Raw genomic sequence first — 17,484 nt, forward strand, 5'->3', positions numbered from 1 at the left:
TTGAAAAATGAGCAAATCTAGTCCCTAAACTTGATATGCGGATTGGTTAGAGGTTCAGGCCAATCATACGGTGCCACGTGGTTGTTTTACCCGGTTATGAGTTTTCGCAATAACCCCCTGAGAAGATTGCATCTTACTCCTCGATCCAGCTATCAGGGACATCAGAAAAGAGTCTTTTCTTTTAAAAAAAAAACTTGTTCCACACCCTTTCCTCTTCCGCCCGACTCTGTCGTAACCCTAGAATCGCCGGCGTGCCGAGCTTGTGCGAGAGACGGAGGACTGAGCTTGGGCGAGAGACCAAGCACTTGATGCGTGCACCCGAGCGGCATGATTCGCGGCAGATGAGTGGCGGCCACGATCGAGGCGGAGACGGAGGAGGATTGGGAGGCGGCGGCGACAACAACAGGTGGAGTACAGCGGGTGGCGGCGGTTGGGCCAAGATGACCGGTGAGGCTTACTTCTGGATTGAAAGCTTTGAATTTGTACTTTAAGCTCTCCTCCATTTCTTTGCTGAAATCCATGTCATCTAATGCTGCATCATCTTCTATCTCAATTTTCTCATCTTTCTCATTGTGATCATTGATCTCTTTGTCAACATTGTCAGTAAACAAGTCATCATCTCCACTCATAGCATCAAAATCACTGTCAGAAAAGGTTGAATCAAACTAGGATTTAGTTGCTCATCATCTTCTTCTTCTACTAACTGATCATCTCCTGGCACCTCAACTGACTTGTGAGCTTCTTCAACCAAATTCTGAGGTTCTTCAGCAGCACGATGAGTCTCTTGTTCACCACATTGCTCTTTCCTAGGGTTATCCTGTGGGATCATAACAGCAGGCAACTCTGGTCCTCCTCCACTATAAATCACATCATCTCTGAATCTATTTACCAAATTCTGAGGTTCTTCAGCAGCATTATGAGACTCTTGATCACCACATTGGTCTTCAGTAGCATGATGAGTCTCTTGTCCACCACATTGGTCTTTCCTAGGGTTATCCTGTGGGATCATAACAGCAGGCAACTCTGGTCCTCCTCCACTATAAATCACATCATCTCTGAATCTCTTTATGAAATTCCTGTCATCAATCAAGAGGTTAAGTGACTTCTCATGCTCAGTTGCATTAATCATGTCCACAATATCACAATCTGATTCAATGCATTGCATTGCTCTCTCTTCATGAATATCCATCCCAGGCCTGCACCAATACACATGAAGTGTGCCATCCATTTCATACCCTAGCTGCGTCAAAATTTCCTCAATCCAAAGCAAAGACCATGTTTCTCTGTTGCAGTTGTCGATGAATGCAAATTGAGGGTGCTCATATGTTAGTGTCGACCTAATCTCACAGAATATTCCATCATGCTCAACAATACAGCAGAAAATGTCACCAAATTGATCTACATTAACAAATTACAGAGCAGCAGTTCAATTTTCACAAAAACATCTGAAATCTAAACATTACGGAAGCAACATGTCTTACACGCCATAATCTACCGAACATATGGGCTAAATCAACCATCAAATCGGCACAGCATCTAATCTGAGACATTATATGCAGCGGCTTACCCAAGATCATCAAAGCCGAAAACCCTATCACAAACCCCACCTAAACCACCCCAATAGACAGAGACAGGGCATGAAATCGAAGAACGTACCGTACTCGGCCGATCAACGCCGACGACATCGATGCGGCCCAAGCCGCGGCTCCGGTACGGGCGGAAGAAGGAAGATGAAACGCTCTGTTCGATGGTGGGTGGGTGGAAATGAAAAGACCTAGGTTTTCGGTTTTTTTTTGCAAAAATCACATTGATCAGAACCGGTTTCCCGAGCCGTGAAATGTCTAATCACGAGGGACTTTTTCAGAAAAATGCCGGTCAACCAGCTGGAACCCTCCCGAGCACGCCACGTGTCCAATTCGGACTAATCCGGATTAATGTGCACCCCTAATCAAGTTTAGGGACCAGCTTTACTCATTTTTCAAGTTGTGTGGCTAAAATGCTCCCACCACTCAAGTTTTGGGACTAGCGGTGCAATTACCTCTTTTATTTCACAGTTCGGAGGAGTGCTTGATTCTTTCGGTTCAGGTTGTAGTATCATAAAATGCCAATTTTAGCTTTGTACATTTGATACAGAGGTAATAACATCCGAGGTCCGTATTCAAGAAAAACACTTGAGGTCCAAGTCCAACTACTCGACAGGTCGAAGCATTTTAGTACAACTACTCGTGGATTGGAGTCGGCTAGTCCTAAAACTTGAAATGGTGTGCAAAGTAGTCCAATTTAGTTCAAATTGAACACGTGGCAGCTACGGGAAGTCCCCTCAAGTGTGGAAAATTTCAAAAAAAAAACACTCGTGCTGAAACAATTTTCACGTAGCCACGTAGGTCCACAGTAACGCAGGGACGAGCGCTCGATCTCCTTCTTTGACAAAAAAAACTTATGATCTTTTCGATTTCCCTCAAAAGACCATACATGTTCTGTCTCTCAGAGACAAGTTCTTCGCTCCTCGAAGACGCTGCGGCCGATCACCGCAGACGACGTCGGCGGTGATTTCGTGAGGATGCCGCCCGAGAGCAATGCCTCCGTCAAATGGCATACCCGAGACAACTAAAACTTCTTGGGTTCAGTAACGGACACAGATGCTACGAATAATCTACGCAAAAGTGTCAAAATCCCGTACCATAAAATTTCACTTCACTTCCGTCAAAAAACAAAATTCACTTCACGCCAAACCCATTAATTCGACCAAATCTTGTGTACCCAGCTAGACCAGCGGATTTCACCGCCCTCCGATTGGCCTGTGCGTTCCTCCGCCACCTTGTCGACGACAGCATCCACGGCGACGTCGAAGGCGTCCTTCACCGTCTCCATCGTGTACCTCGGGTCGGCGTACACCAGCCTAGGCACGAGCCTGACGACCTCCTCCTGCATCCTCCGCACGGCCGCCGGTGGAATCCTCTTGAGCGTCTCCTCGATGCTCACAGTCCCCGCGCGTACCTCGTCCTCAGGTATGTACACCGAGTACCGGGTGTGGTCTCTCGGCAGGTGCCACGTGTACTGGAGGTACGCGGACGCCGGGTGGAAGAACACCGGCACGCACCCGGCGACCATGGCGTCGAACGCCGACCGCCGCGTGTACGAGTCCCCCGGCGGCTGGAGGCAGAAAACGGAACTCTCGAACAGCCGCATGATGGCGGCAGGGGTATGGCACTGGCTGGCCCCGAAGGCGCAGCCCAGCTGCTGGCACGCGGATGACGCGGCGCCGCACTGGGCGATGATCTGCGACCGGATAGACCGCTGGTCGCCCGGCCGCGGCGCGCCGACGAAGGACATGAGCCAGGGGCGGTCGGCGTTCCTTAACTTGTGCTGCCAGTCCAGGACGTCGGCGTCTGCCCGCGGGTGGAAGTAGGTCGGGTAAGGCACCGCGATGTCGTTGCCGTGGCCGGGAGCGGACGACTCGACAACGAGGACGGTCATGTTCTTGGCGGCCTCGAGGAGCAGGAGGTTGGTGCCCCAGTTCGTGTTGAGGTTGGTGTCGCGCCGGAAGTCCCACGCCGTCCGCCCGGCCACGAGGAAATGGTCGCGGCCGCCCGCCCTGCGCCACTCGGGCCTGCGCACGAGCCAGCGCGCCAGGTCCCTGGACGCGGCGTCCCGCGCCGCGTCGTCGTAGCCCCAGTGGTGCCGCACGAAGTCGAAGCCGGCGTAGAACGGGACGAACACGGCGGCCGCCTTGGAGGAGTCGTTGGTGAGGCACCTGTGCCGCCGCATGCGGCCGTGGAAGATGGCGTCCAGCGCGAACTGGTGGGTGGCGTACCAGCCGCCCGCGGCCGTGAGCCCGACATCATCCCCCTTCTTCTGGCTCTCGGTGGCGGCGCCCAGCGGCTGCCCGAGGCCGGCGTTGCTCAGCTGCTCGCACATGTCGGGCCAGCGTCCATCCGTGTTGCCGCAGCCACGGAGCATTTCGGCGTTGAACCGCGGCGGGAGCTCGTGCATATACACGTAACGTCCCCGGCAGGGAACGTCGTCGTCGCCACCGGGGCTCTGGTAGCCGTAGCCCGGTGCAGACGACACCGCGTGCTCCATTGCCACGCCTGTAAGCACCAGGGACGTGCGGAAGTAGAGTATCCAGACCCAGAACGCCGCGGCGACGAGGAGGAGGAACCGCGGCCGGCGAATGGCGCCGGACTTCTCCATCGATCACCTTGGCGCGCGGGTAATGTCCTCGCGCTAGCTAGTGCTTAATTCGATCACAGCCGCGGGTGCTCTGTGCGTAGTTGGCGTTTAGTGGTACTGATCGACGCACGGGGCGTCTCCAAGTGGAGCGCTCTGGAGACTGGATCTGGCTGACTTTGGGGCGGCATTACACAACTTTTTTTTTTTTTTTGCATAACGTTGTTGAGTCGCACGTCGTCTTCGCCGTTTGCTTGATTGAATACTAAACCTTGTCAGGCCACCCGCAGAATAGGTGAATAACTAACTCTGCATGTCAGCGCGAAGTGCTCTAGCTTATATGCTCCATCTAGCTCTGCGACGGTAAAATGGGCGGCACGTCGTTAGAATTCAAATCCCGTGAATAATCTTGACCGACACAACATGTTCCCGTGTTCGGTCCAGAGGCGGAGCCACGATTGAAGGGGGAAGCAAACATAGGCAGGAGCAATTGTATAACTGTGATACACCCTCCGTTCGGAATAAGTAATATGGATTTGTATAAGATCTACTGTTTCTGGCACGTAGTTGATTTAAATTTCAGTGCAGAAACCAGTAGTTGATTTAAATTTCCACTCTACGTGCTCTGTACTCTAGATTCACTTGCACCCCGTTTGGATGTAAGAGTTGGGCTTAGAACTGAGGAAGAGGAATCATTATGATTCCAATCAAAGGTTGTTTGGCTGTTTCGGAATTCAATTTTAGAATTCGAAGAGTTATTATGAAGCCTAAGTGGGTTTCCGACGAGTAATGCCTCTTTCGGCTGACATGAAATCTAGAATCCAGATGTATTCGGGGGGATCGGGAGAACTGAGAGGAAAATTGAACTACAATCTCTCCTAATCTCTTCCATTCATCCTTAGATTAGAGACTGGATTCAAACGAACAAGGCCTAAAGCGTCCCGGGCTCAAACCGTAGAAGCTTTGCATTAGTTTTAATACATCTCATGAGCTTAAATGTTTCAACTCTAGCATGAATACAACATTTCATTGCGAGTTGCTATCGACTGCCGCCGGTGAGCTCCTCGCGGCGACTGCCGCCACCGAGCTCCTTCCGGTGACATTGCCGATGAGCTCCCGCTGGCTTAAAAAAATCCCTTAAAAGAAACAAGTCGAGCCAAAGGAAGTAACGTTGTTGTGGCCAATGAGCAGCATGTCCCATAAGCAGGACTGCTAGCATGTGGCCTGCCACGTTAATGTTAGACCAGTTTTACGGTACCCCTATACTGCTTGCAAGGAAAGAGCAGTACATAAATCTCCACCGTTCATTTGTTGAGGTTTCCATTTAAAAAGTTGACAGTAATTTTTTTTTCCTTTTTGTAGATTGTAAATTGAATCGTGAATTCGTGATGGGCTTCAGGCTTCAGCCCATTTGGGGTGACCGATCCCCTATGTGTACCGATCCCCTATGTGTATGCTGGTCGCCCTGGCCGCCGGCCGCAACCGTCGTTGAACTCGTAGGCGGACCTAGCATTCGTGCACCTCGACGGCGAGCACCTTGCCAGCGGCCCCAGCACTCGTGGACCTCGACAGCACACCCGGTCTTCCCAAGCCCTTGTGGATCTCGCCGGCAATCCATCACCGCTGGCCGAATTCATCGTCGACCTTGCTGGAAAGCCCTTGCCGAAGTTGCCTCCGGCCATCTCATTCATGGCCGTCGACAGCTCAGCAGGTTTCAGGCCTGGGCCGTTCGGCCCGTGTGGACATGGGCTAACAAAATTATGGTGTCCCAAAACTACCCTCTGTACTGCTTTACCCGACGCAGCGGTGCACATATACCGTTCGCTTGGTTCAGACAGTATACTGTGACATGGACCGTTGGATCGTGGACAATGGACGGATTGTACTCAATCCAGGGTACCATAGAACAGCTCTAATGTTAGCACATTCTATGTTGTCTCTTGCGTACTCAGTGCTAGGCAGGAGGTAGCGTCCAGTACTTATCAATAGAAAAAAAAAGGATTTGCTACTATTCAGTCGCCTGAGAAATTGATATTTCTCAGTCGATGTCCTGGACCGTCGGATCATACACTGAGATTCGTGCGGGCGTTTATGCAAAATAGACCGAATACATATAGAGCAACAGCTGCATGTATACAGGTAGAGATGACTGGTGCAATGGCAAACACTAGTGCGCTTGGTTGGTCTGGACGTTGGGAGGTGCTAAGTTCAAATCCCACTACTCCTATTTTTTTCAGTTTTTTTCTTCCTTTCGTTTCTTTTTTCTTCCTTTCGTTTTATGTTTCTCTTTCTTATTTATACTTCGCTTCTTCTTTTTTTATCTTTTGATTCTTTTCTTTTCATTATCCCTTGTTTCTATATGGAACACTAATATGTACTTTTTTGTTCCTTTTTCTTCGTTTGCTTCATTTTTTTGTTTCCCTTGAAAATATTAGAGTGACTAGTTAGGGTTAGTTGCAAGCCCATAATTCTATGCGGGTTGCAGCTGTAATTCTCGAGTTGGGCGGATGTTGCGATTGGAAATTTTCCGGTTGGAAAATAGTTTCGACTATAATTTTTCCGGCAACTTTAAAATCACACTTGTAATTTTTTTCATGGGGTTTCAACTGTAATTTTTTTCTTTTATGTTGCACCTGTGAGTTTCCCCCCGAATGAGGTTTTTCAACCGTAACTTTGTAAAAAATTTAGTTGCACAATGATTGCAACTATACTTTTCCCATTTGTATGAAAATTTAAATTGTAATTTTTTGAACTATAAAATAGTTGCAGCTATAATTTTTCAAGTATCATGAAATTCGCACTGTAATTTTCCTAGTTTAAATCGGAATACGCATCGTGAATGAGTTTTGGATTTTGGGGGCCAAATCCAAGCAACGTACCAACACAATAACCGCTTGCATGCAATAGAATTGTTCGGTATTGATTTGGTTGACCGAGAATCTCTCGGGATTGATCTCATCGACTGAGAAATTAAATTTCTCAGTCGACTGAGCATTAGACATTCCCAAAAAAAAGTATATTTTTTGTCTCGTCGAAAAGTACGCAAATGGTCTCGAAATACCACGCTAGATTAGATTATTTCTGTTTCTTTTGGCGGAAACAAATTGACTCGAGGTATAAAACGATAAATGATGTCAACTTGACAGGCTAACATGAAAATTCTTGTTTCAGAACCATGATATGATGGCACTAATACCGCTTTGGATGAGACGAGGGAGCATTGGTGTACGGTTTCAACAATTAGAGGATGAAAAGTATACAAAAAAAAGTTGAGGGACGAAAAATATACTCCCTCCGTCCTGAAATAAGTGACGCGGGGTTCCTAAAAGGGAAAACCGTATGTAAGCTATATTGTGAAATCAGAAATGGGGTAGTTTAGTATTTCCCTCGGTCTTGTTAGCGTGTTTATACAGGTGGGTGCTTATGCTAGGGACCATATAGGTCGAAACTCTGCGTGTAGTTCTCTATTAAGCCTCGCGTAAGATGTGTGAATGAGAACCTTGTAACTGTAGAGAAGTGTTTCTTTCGAGTGGAACTGTCTGGGAAGACGATAAGAAATCACCCATATAAACCTGACTATGCACACTTAGGGAAATAAACTTAGCTACTCCTGAAGCAATATAGTGAAAAAATACGGTGAGCAGTGAGTAGGATTATTACACCACTGCACAAACTGTCGGTAGCCCGGTTGGCCTCACCAACCTTAAAAAAGATCCTGTAAAAGAAAATCAATATATTAATATTTAAATAACCTAACCTTTAAATATTAGTCGAAATAATTTGAATATTAAGTAGCTAATATTTATTTTAGGTATTTGTGGCAAATATAAATCCACGTCACTTATTTCAGGACGGAAGAAGTACTTTTTCTGTTATCAATTTAATTTATTAAGGGCAAACAGCTGTGACGACCCGTGCCATTTAGTGTTTAGTTAATGACACTGGTCCGTGGATTATTGCTTGCCAAAATCAGATTTTGTTAAATAATAAGCCACTTCAGAGATTTGCAGCAGAGAATAGCTAGAGAAGGTCATCATTATTACAATACCATGCCATGCAGGGCTACAAGTTTGAAATAGGTTTCATAGTTCCGACTAAATATTACATCTCTTCACAAGGAGCACTACTAGTCTTATTACGATTGTTGCACTTCTGTTGTGAATAACTTTGAATAAAAGGGATGGATAATATCTACGTGCCTCCACATTCATACATGGAACTTTCTGGATCAACATTCTGCCATCAGCATGATAGAAGTCACCATCACCATGGCGTCTTTCTCTTGACTCATTAGCATTCTCATGCATGCTTTGCTCTAAGAAAGGGGATTTAATAGCAAGAGTGAGTACAAAGTACCCAGCAAGCAATAATAGCAGAATGCAACACCCATGACTATATGTCTCTAATCACCTGAGTATGTAGCCTCAATCAACAAGTTCTACATCAACTCACGCCTTTTCAAAATGTACATTTGTTGTAGAAAAAGTCCAAGTTAATTTAGAAAGCTACTAATCACTCGTATTGTGAGATAGAACCACCAATAGGTTCCCGTAGCCTCCAGTCCAGGAGACAGGCATGATCATGATTTAGTTTAGCACTGCCCAGACTGCATCATTTTACCCACATTAACTTTGATATATTGTCCTCGCGATGACTAGTATACGAGACCAAATAAATCAGAGTTCAAAGCTTTCTTCCCATGGCCGTACATAATACATCCACCTGGTGTATCGCTGAGGCACCCATCCGGCATTAGCGTGAGACTTCCTCAACCAATCCTAATCCTAGATACCCTGGTGGATCATAAAATGACTTGATAGGGTAGTGTTGTTGTTCTCGACAACAATTAGAGTAAGTGGTGCCAATGCTCGATGGCACAAGTGCGTATAAAAGTAGGGTGTGTACGCCGGCCTTATAGCGAAGGTCGACGTACATTTGGACAAGTTGACACATAGATATATTTTGTATAGGTTCGGTCGACCCTGTGGGTACGACTTAGTCCTATGTTAGGAAAGTTTTGAGAGTGTTGTTAACCAAGTGCTTGGGCCGAACGGATCTTCCCAAGACACCTTTAGCGAGAGATTCGTCGGGGCCGTCTCGTAGTTGGACCGAACGCGTCTTTCCAAGTATCGAGATTAGGATACCCTCTGAACTCTAACCAATTCCTTCTCTTTCGAGGCCTCGCTAACCAAAGTTAGCATGGAGCCTCGAAACTAAAGTCCCTTAAAAGGTTTCTTCGAGGCCGGTCGACTTTTAGTTGAAAGCGGATCTCGAGAGCGAACCTTAGAAGAAGCACTCTAGCTCTCTCCCCTTGAATTTATTCAAGTTGAGAGTGAATGATATATGCCCTCATGGGGGTATTTATAGAATCAACACACAAATGAAATGGTGATCCAATTCCATTGACCCAATTCAATTCTAACTTCCTTTGGCCCATTAGGTCTGCTTTGGCTGCTCCATTCTATGGAGGGATCCTGGCCTTTTCCATGCCCGGAAAGCCCACATGGAAACACTCTCGCGGGAAACATAGGGTCTGTTTGGTTTTAGAAATCAAAATTTGGCGAACCAAATAATTGGTCATGATACAGGAAACCCTAGCAGTCGCCGCCATCTTCGAAGAAGTTTAAATCTCCAGCGGTTCCCCTCGTCTCTCATGGCCGATCTGGCGTTGAGAGACGAGGGGAACTATGGATCAACGTCTGGCATCCAGTTTGATACCTTCTTTTGTTAGGTTTTTGTGTTCTTCTTGGTGGCGTGTTGGCGAAGGAGACGTCGTCGTCTAGAAGATTATTGTCATGGCTCCTTCCTCCTCCGAGTGTAGGCATTGCAACCTATGTCATGGAGTCACAGTGATTCTCTCGATACGTCTTTTCATGTGTTTGGTCCTTGTTGATTCATCGAGGGAGAAGCAGTTTTACAACTTGTCGTGCAAGAGGTATAACCTGGCCAAGATGCGTTCAATGATATTAGGTTTTCACCGTTTGAGGTGGGCGGCTCAAGCGACTTTTCAAAACCTCTAGGTTGGTTCAGCTTTTACAAACATGGTATTTTGCAATTTTGTCAACGAATACGTGGAGAAGCATCAAGATGCAAATGGTGGATCAAGAGAAGTTTACTTGAAGAGACTACAATGAAGCTTTTAGTTTTGTTAAATAACTTCGTTATTCGTGTCCGTTCGTGTATCAATCTTTTGTACTTTGTCTCATGAATCAATAAAGCCAGATCGTTGCTCTCAAAAAAAAAATTGGTTTTAGAAACTTGGCAGGTCTTTTTTTTTTTAGAGGAGGCAGGTTTTTTTTTTAGGGAATTTAGAGGAGGCAGGTAAATGAATTAATCGAGGTTTTCAAGTTGACGTTGATCGGCCCGTTATTACCATGCCAACGGGCTGAAATCTGAAGAAGCATCCTAACGGGTCAGGTACTAAAACAAATTGCAGCCCAATAGCTCCAAAAAGAAACAAGCGTTCAAATGCAGTGGGAACTCGGAAGGCAAGAAATCGACTGAAAACTTGACAAATGTTCAGGCTACACGGATGGTTGGCTGTTAACTAAAACAGTGACATTTAGGAACGGAGGGAGTATTCAACATGTGACCGAAATCTAAGAAAGCTTCAGGTAAGTAGGGAAACTTTGTTAATCTCGACGACTCTGATTTTCGATAGACATTGCGTGGATGCTTCTGTGTCTACATCATATTTGATGTTTCAGCCACTTGAAAGACATACAAGATGCTGGAGTACACAAACTAATTCAAAAAGAAAAACAATGAAAATTATCCGAAAATTGCCGCACAAATCTTCAAAAGACACATACTACTCCGAGTACAGCCACGTAGGAGACTTAGTTGTATGCAAACAATGAATCCCATTCATGGGGGTCCTCAACCTTGTGCCCTTCTCCCAACAATGGATACTTCCAGCCAAACTTGCCTAGTTTCTCGTCCTCCGCGCGGCCCTCGACGAGGTCTTTCCTCAACTTGGTCACCTTCTTAATGACGGCCTCGACCGCCACGTCGAACGCGTCCGGCACCGACGATGCCTCGAGCCTGGACGACGTGTCCGCGTAGATCACCGTCGGGATGAGCTCCACGACGGCCGCCCTCATCCTCTCGACGGCGTCCGGCGGGATCTTCCTCAGCGTCTCCTCCACGCTGCTGCTGCTGCTGGCGTTGTTGTTCCCCGCGCCCGCACGCAGCACGTCCTCCTCGGGGATGTACACGGAGTAACGGGCGTGGTCCCTGGGCAGGTGCCACGTGTACTGCACGTACGCCGTGCCCGGGTGGAAGAAGACCGGGATGCAGCCCGCGAGGATGGCGTCGAAGATCGACCTGCGCGTGTACGCGTCGCCGGCGCCGCCCCGCGGGTGGAGGCAGAACGTCGAGCTCTGGTACAGCTTCATGATTCCCGCCGCTGCCGGGGAGGAGTCTTCGTCTCGTACCAGCGAGCAGGCGGAGGACGCCGCGCACTGCTTCACGAGGTGGCTTGATACGGACTTGGGGTCCTCTTCGGTGCCTTGGGGCGCGCCGGAGACGAAGAAGGCGAAGAGGGACTGGCGCTTGAGTTCTCGCAGGCGGTGCTGCCAGAGGAAGACGTGCTCGTCGGTGGTCGGGTGGAAGCCGGTCGGGTACGGGACGGCGGCGTCGTTGAGGTGCCACGGGCTGGCCTCCACGACGAGCGCCGTCATGTTCCGGACGGCGGGCAGGAGGAAGAGCTTGTTCCCCCACCCGCCTCCATCGTCCTGGCTCCGCCGGAAGTCCCACGTGCCGCGGCCGGCCACGAAGAAGTGGTCGCGTCCCCCAAGGGCGCGCCACTCGGGCCGCGCCGTCACGAACTCCACCATGGCCAGCGCCATCTCGTCCCGCGTGGCCACGTGGTAGCGTCCCTTCCCCGGGAGGTGCCGCGCCACGTCGAGGCCGGCGTAGAACGGGACGAAGACGGCGGAGGCGAGGGAGGAGTCGGCGGTCAGGCACTCGTACCGTTTGACCCGGTCGTGGAAGATGATGTCCAGGGCGTGCTCCTCGGTGTCGTACCACCCGCCTGTCTCCTGGCCCTGGAAGAGAACCGTCTCCTCGACGCCGCTGCTCGGCTGCGGCGGGCCGAAGCCGCCGTTGGCCGTGTGCTTGCACTTGCCGGCCTCCGTCCACTCGGACAGCGCCTCGCAGTCCCGGGCCATGTCCGAGTTGAAGTGGGGAGGCAGCTCCTGCACGTACACGTACCGCCCGGCGCACAGGTCTCCCCTGATCCGATCGCCGTTATTGGCAGGCTTCGCCGAGATGGAGGACATCTTGCGAATGCCGTGCAGCGGCGAGGACGAAGACGAACGGCCGTGCTCGACGCCGGTATCGGCATGGCCGTAGTCGTAGCAGTGGATCACCAGCATGGAGACGGTGGTGCACAGGACGAGGAGGCAACAGAGGCGGGGGCAGCTGCTAGTGCTACGGCCCTTGTCAAGCTTGCACGCTGCCTTGCCCGTCCCCGCGTGCATCTCGCCGCCCGACGACGCCGGCAAATCGGCCGCGTGGTGCCTCTTCATCATGCTGTACCGCTTAATTTGGACGCTGGATCGTGATCGAGGCGCGGGCCGGCATGAAAAGAAGAGCCTTTCGCCGGACAAAGCGAAGCTGCTACTAGTAGCAGCTGTGTGTCTCTGCTCGGAGCTCAGTGAGTCAGTCAGTCACTGACAGTGGCACGAAAACGATGGGGATCTCGAGCTAATCTGAGCACACTTCTGCCCATGGGTATTAATTAAATCATGGTTTACTCGCTAATTGAGACTGGGGAAGCAAACCAGAGTGCTTTAACTGAAGGAGCACAAAGCACGTGCACGGGGTTAATTAAATCGGAAGTCAGCTTGGGGCCGTACTGATGGAAATTAGTCTCTGACAAGACAAGTTGATCGCGCCATTTAAACTAACGGATTGGCGAATCGGGACCGGTGATACTCCTCCAGTCATGCATCCAAGAGAGCTACTAGGACGTGAGTGCTGAGATTCTTTCTCTGACTGAACCTTCTTATCATCTTCGTCGCAGACTCACGGTCCTAATTTTGTAATAAGTATTAAGACACCTTAGTTATGCGTGTGATCCGTGTTTATGTTTAGAATAGAACGGATGTGGTCCAGAAGCTGAATGATGCTGTGCCGCGAGCTTAAGATGAATCAAGTCAGACTGACACAGTATTTTCTTGAAACAGAAAAAAAATGATGTCAGACATCTTTAATAAATAGATCAAGTCAGACACAGCGTTACCAGTAACCGGCACGACCACGCATTAATTTGGCCAATGAAACCAAGATATAGATTCTTCGATAATGTTCACTTGATATATAGAGTACATACTAGTAGCAGCAATTTGAATTGTCAAAAAAACAAAAAAGAGAGATACTACTAGCAATTTGTACAGTGGGCTTGTTGTATTTCCAAGCTTTCATCCGGGAGATGGGTTCAAGCGGGCTGAGAAATGGTATGAATATCAAATGAGCTTATTAGGTTTGGTGTCGTAGAAGTAGGCGAGTTGGGAAATGGGTTCGGTTGGGTTGGAAACTTGGAGTTGGGCTGGTTTAGTTGAAATGGGTTGTTCTTTTACCTGTTACCAGCCCTGTGGCGAACCATTCCCCTAAAAAAAATTGGCGTACCCGCTCCCAGATGTCGTGGAGGTCACCTGTAAACGAAGTATTCTCATGATCTCATCTCCTGATTCACACACCAGATCGATCGATTAAGCCCTAGCGTAACTCTAGCCGCCGGAGAAAAACCCACCGTTTTCATCGCCGTTCCCCTTGTCTCTGATAGTCTTTTAGCCATCAGGAGGTGACGCAAACCATGGATTAACATCTGATCATAGTCTTAGTACATTCTGTGAAAAGTTTTGTGTGTCCTTTGCAACGACGGCCTAACGGTGGAGACGACAACATGCGGATTAAAAGACTCCCGTCAACATCCTCGTTCCGGCGTGGCTATCATGGTCTACTTCATGGAGTTTGTGAATTTCACTTCTCGTAATTCGTGAGTTTGGTCATCTTCCTTATCGGTTCGTTTATGATTCAACAGTTTGACAACCTGTCTTGCAAGGGGTGTGTCCCTTGGCCACCACGCACTCAGCGATCTTAAGTCCTCGCCTGTTGGAGCAGGCAGCTCATGTGCCTCAGTAAAACCTACAAGGTTGGTCCATGTTATACAGGTTTGGTCTTCTAATATTTCGTCACCGGAGATTTGGAGAAATATAAAGATGCAAATGTCGCAACTAGAGAATTTGGCTTCAAAGATTATTTATGTAAATTTCGGATGCCCACCCCCCCCCCCCCTAGTCCCTTCGATCTATATTAAGTGTCAGGGATTTACTACAAAGTTAGTACAAGTTTATACTAAATCCCCGACACTTATTGTGAAATGTAGAAAGTAGATAGATAGATAGATAGATAGATAGATAGATAGATGTATTAATTTTCTATTGGTCTAAGGTGTAGCAACAAAACGCCTAAAATTGATTAGACAGACGAGATTAGCATGTGCCACCAAAATGTTAGTGACGTAAACTAACAGCTTATTATTAGGGATGCAACTAGGATCCCATTCAAATGACTTGTTAATATAACATGTATTGAGTTAAATTTACTATACGAGTTTAGAGATTAATTTAGAAGTGAGATAATACGGAGCGTTCGGAAACAGTCCAGCTTCCGGCTTCTCCGAAATTCAATGTGGAGCAATGCCGAACATGCCAACTCCAGGAAGCTACATCCACGAAGCTGGGCCAGGCCTCCTTCGTTGTACAAAAATCGAAGCGAGCATTTTGGCGATTCCCGGATCGGACAAACTAGGGAGCAGTGCAAAATTACGGCCTATTTGCCATTGCTGAGTGGAAAATGTTTCGTTGGGTCTCTTCCTCGTCCTATCGATCAAGTTGACCGGCAGGAGGAACGCCGTTCACCTCCATCTTTGATTCCGTCACCGGGAGGGGCTCCAGGCCACTGTCTCCATCCTCAACTCCGTTTGCCACCCGGACTCCGGTCCGCGGGCAACCATGGCTGCCGCTGCTCCGCACCCCTACCAGCTACACAGATCGACGCTAGCCCCGCCACCAGGCCCGGCCTTGGGGGGTGCAGGCGGTGCCCCCGCATCCCGCCCCAAATCCCAACTGCCCCCTACCCCTAGATATGTATACGACACCTGTCGATTATTCATCGCAAAGCAACACTTGATTCTATCGCTCTTTAAACTTTATGTTGGTCCTCTTCCTAAGATGGCATTCATGGACTCAAGGTTATATATGTTTGGACTTGTATCCAATTATTTAATAATTATTTTTTTTATCTTTAGATCCGAGCCATTAAATCTGGACACCCAGTGATTGACGGTGAAGATTATTTAGCCTACTCGTAGCCCCCCCTCTCGACTCCTCGTGTATATTTCATTATTTCCTGACATTCACGAATACATGAATTTTAATAGTATATCTTGTATTTTAATCTTATGAGTATTGCCCTAATCTGTCCCCACCTTCTTTTTGGTTGTATTGCACTAATGTTTTCTGTTGAAGAATTGCAGGCCTACAAAGGACTCACACCATTGCATTTTATCATAGAATTGTGCGACATGCAAATAACTATTGGTTGTATTTAGAACAGTTACCTAATTAATTTTCATGCTGAGATCATCAATGACGTCATGGCTACAATACGCAACGGGGATCGGACCGTTTTTGTTTTCCTTCACGAATCCTAACTGGGCTGCTTTTCTTTTGGTAACCGATTAGAATTAGAATTGATCTTTATCGCGTCTGCGCGAAGCCGGAAGAGGAAGTTTTTTTTTTCCCTTTTACCTGTCCATCGTGTCTGCGTGAAGCCGTGATTTTACCTGGTCAATTGGGTTTCATCTATTCTCAGCCGTATGATAACTTTGAAACAATGTACATCATAGAATTTCTGTTATTTTAATTAAATATTAGATTAGAAGATTCAGAAGCTTCAGCTGACTTTTATTTTTCTGATTGCTGAGGTTTCCGTTCAAGTCAAGAAAAGGCAAGCGATTACGAGAATCGCATCATCGGAAGTACTCCTACTACCATCCGCCGCATGTTTTACCGGTCCGTGATTAGTTCAGTTCTTTCTTGTCCGGACGGGCGTGATGAGCAGAGCATGAGCTATTGAGCTGGGTAGTACAAGTAGTTGGTAGGAATAGTTTGTGCCCAACGAGAAAATCTTATATTGTGCATCCAAGGGTCGAAGCGCGTTGTTTCCCCACGAAAATATGTGCATGACTAGCTTTGGAGAATCGGAGTTGTAGGCTGTAATTGGCGCCGGCTGGCCATTGCCCATTGGATCGTGGGAGAAGCTGGGGCTGGGACGTTCGACAAGAAAACGAAATCCCTGCGGGAAGGAGCCCTTGCGCACGTGCTTGGGACGCGGGTGGGCGCATGGGCGTTGGGCGCGGGCTGGCGGCCGGGGCATGGGGCCATGGGCGCACTTTACGGCGGGGACGCCGCTCGTTGTCGTCGTTCGATCGGCAACGAGAAAGCCGCCGTTGTCGCGTCGCTGGCATAGCGCCGCCGCCGTAGCTGGCCTGCCATTGTGTGCGACACAGAGCAGGGAGTGCGATACGAGCGTGATGGGCAAGTGCGACTCGAGAGAAATGCTCGGGAATTTGGGAATGCCCGCGCGCGTACTCGCATGCCGGCCCCTCGTCTGCCGTAGGCGAGGCCACCGGGTCGACGCACCACGGGCATCGCCCATGCATGTCACACACCTCACCGTCTCCACCACTCCACGAGTCTAGGGACTTCCTCGCGTTTCCTTCGTGAAATACTGAAATGCCACGCGAGAAACAAAATGATGTCAATACTGGTTTTTACCTATGGGGATGGGTCAAGTTTAATCCCGCGGATTTGTCCATGGGTCAAACAGGCACCCAGCAGGTTTCACGGCTCAAACTCGTTCCAACGCTTCCCCAAAATCTCGTATCCGATTAAACTCCGCGAAAATTTAATAAATAGGCAATATGCCCATATATATAGCCAAATTTAAGCTCATCACACTCAAACCCTATCTATACGGTATATTTCCCCAGTCCCAAACCCAAAGTCTCGTACCCGTCAGCACTTTCCTCATCTCTGTCGAGTTTTTTCTGTCATGATGGTATTGTTTTGTTGTCATGATGATGTCGTTTTTCAAGTAAATTTCACAAAACCATATTTTTTGGGTTAAGATTTCACCGTACCACAATTATCACTAATAGTTTCACTGAACCACTGTTTTTGGGGAAGGTTTCATAGAACCCAAATTTGAAAGATTGGGGCGTCTGACTTTACTATTGTTGAT

General features: G+C 48.3%; 2 protein-coding genes across 2 annotated transcripts; both read right to left on the reverse strand.

Annotated features, from left to right (window-relative positions):
* Positions 1–2,654: 2,654 nt before the first annotated feature.
* LOC100838005 (xyloglucan galactosyltransferase KATAMARI1 homolog) lies at positions 2,655–4,359 on the reverse strand. The gene has a single exon (XM_010238302.2). It carries the CDS (start codon positions 4,192–4,194, stop codon positions 2,737–2,739), a length of 1,458 nt encoding a protein of 485 aa, XP_010236604.1. The 5' UTR covers positions 4,195–4,359; the 3' UTR covers positions 2,655–2,736.
* A 6,420-nt stretch (positions 4,360–10,779) lies between these two features.
* Positions 10,780–13,080, reverse strand: LOC100838304 (xyloglucan galactosyltransferase KATAMARI1 homolog). Its single transcript, XM_003571798.4, has one exon. It carries the CDS (start codon positions 12,702–12,704, stop codon positions 11,010–11,012), a length of 1,695 nt encoding a protein of 564 aa, XP_003571846.2. The 5' UTR covers positions 12,705–13,080; the 3' UTR covers positions 10,780–11,009.
* Positions 13,081–17,484: the final 4,404 nt, after the last annotated feature.

Source organism: Brachypodium distachyon, chromosome 3 (assembly GCF_000005505.3).
Source record: "Brachypodium distachyon strain Bd21 chromosome 3, Brachypodium_distachyon_v3.0, whole genome shotgun sequence".
Taxonomy (NCBI): domain Eukaryota; kingdom Viridiplantae; phylum Streptophyta; class Magnoliopsida; order Poales; family Poaceae; genus Brachypodium; species Brachypodium distachyon.

Coding starts and splice junctions, on each gene's coding strand:
- LOC100838005 (XM_010238302.2), bottom strand. CDS start 4,194: ATGGAGAAGTCCGGCGCCATTCGCCGGCCGCGGTTCCTCCTCCTCGTC.
- LOC100838304 (XM_003571798.4), bottom strand. CDS start 12,704: ATGATGAAGAGGCACCACGCGGCCGATTTGCCGGCGTCGTCGGGCGGC.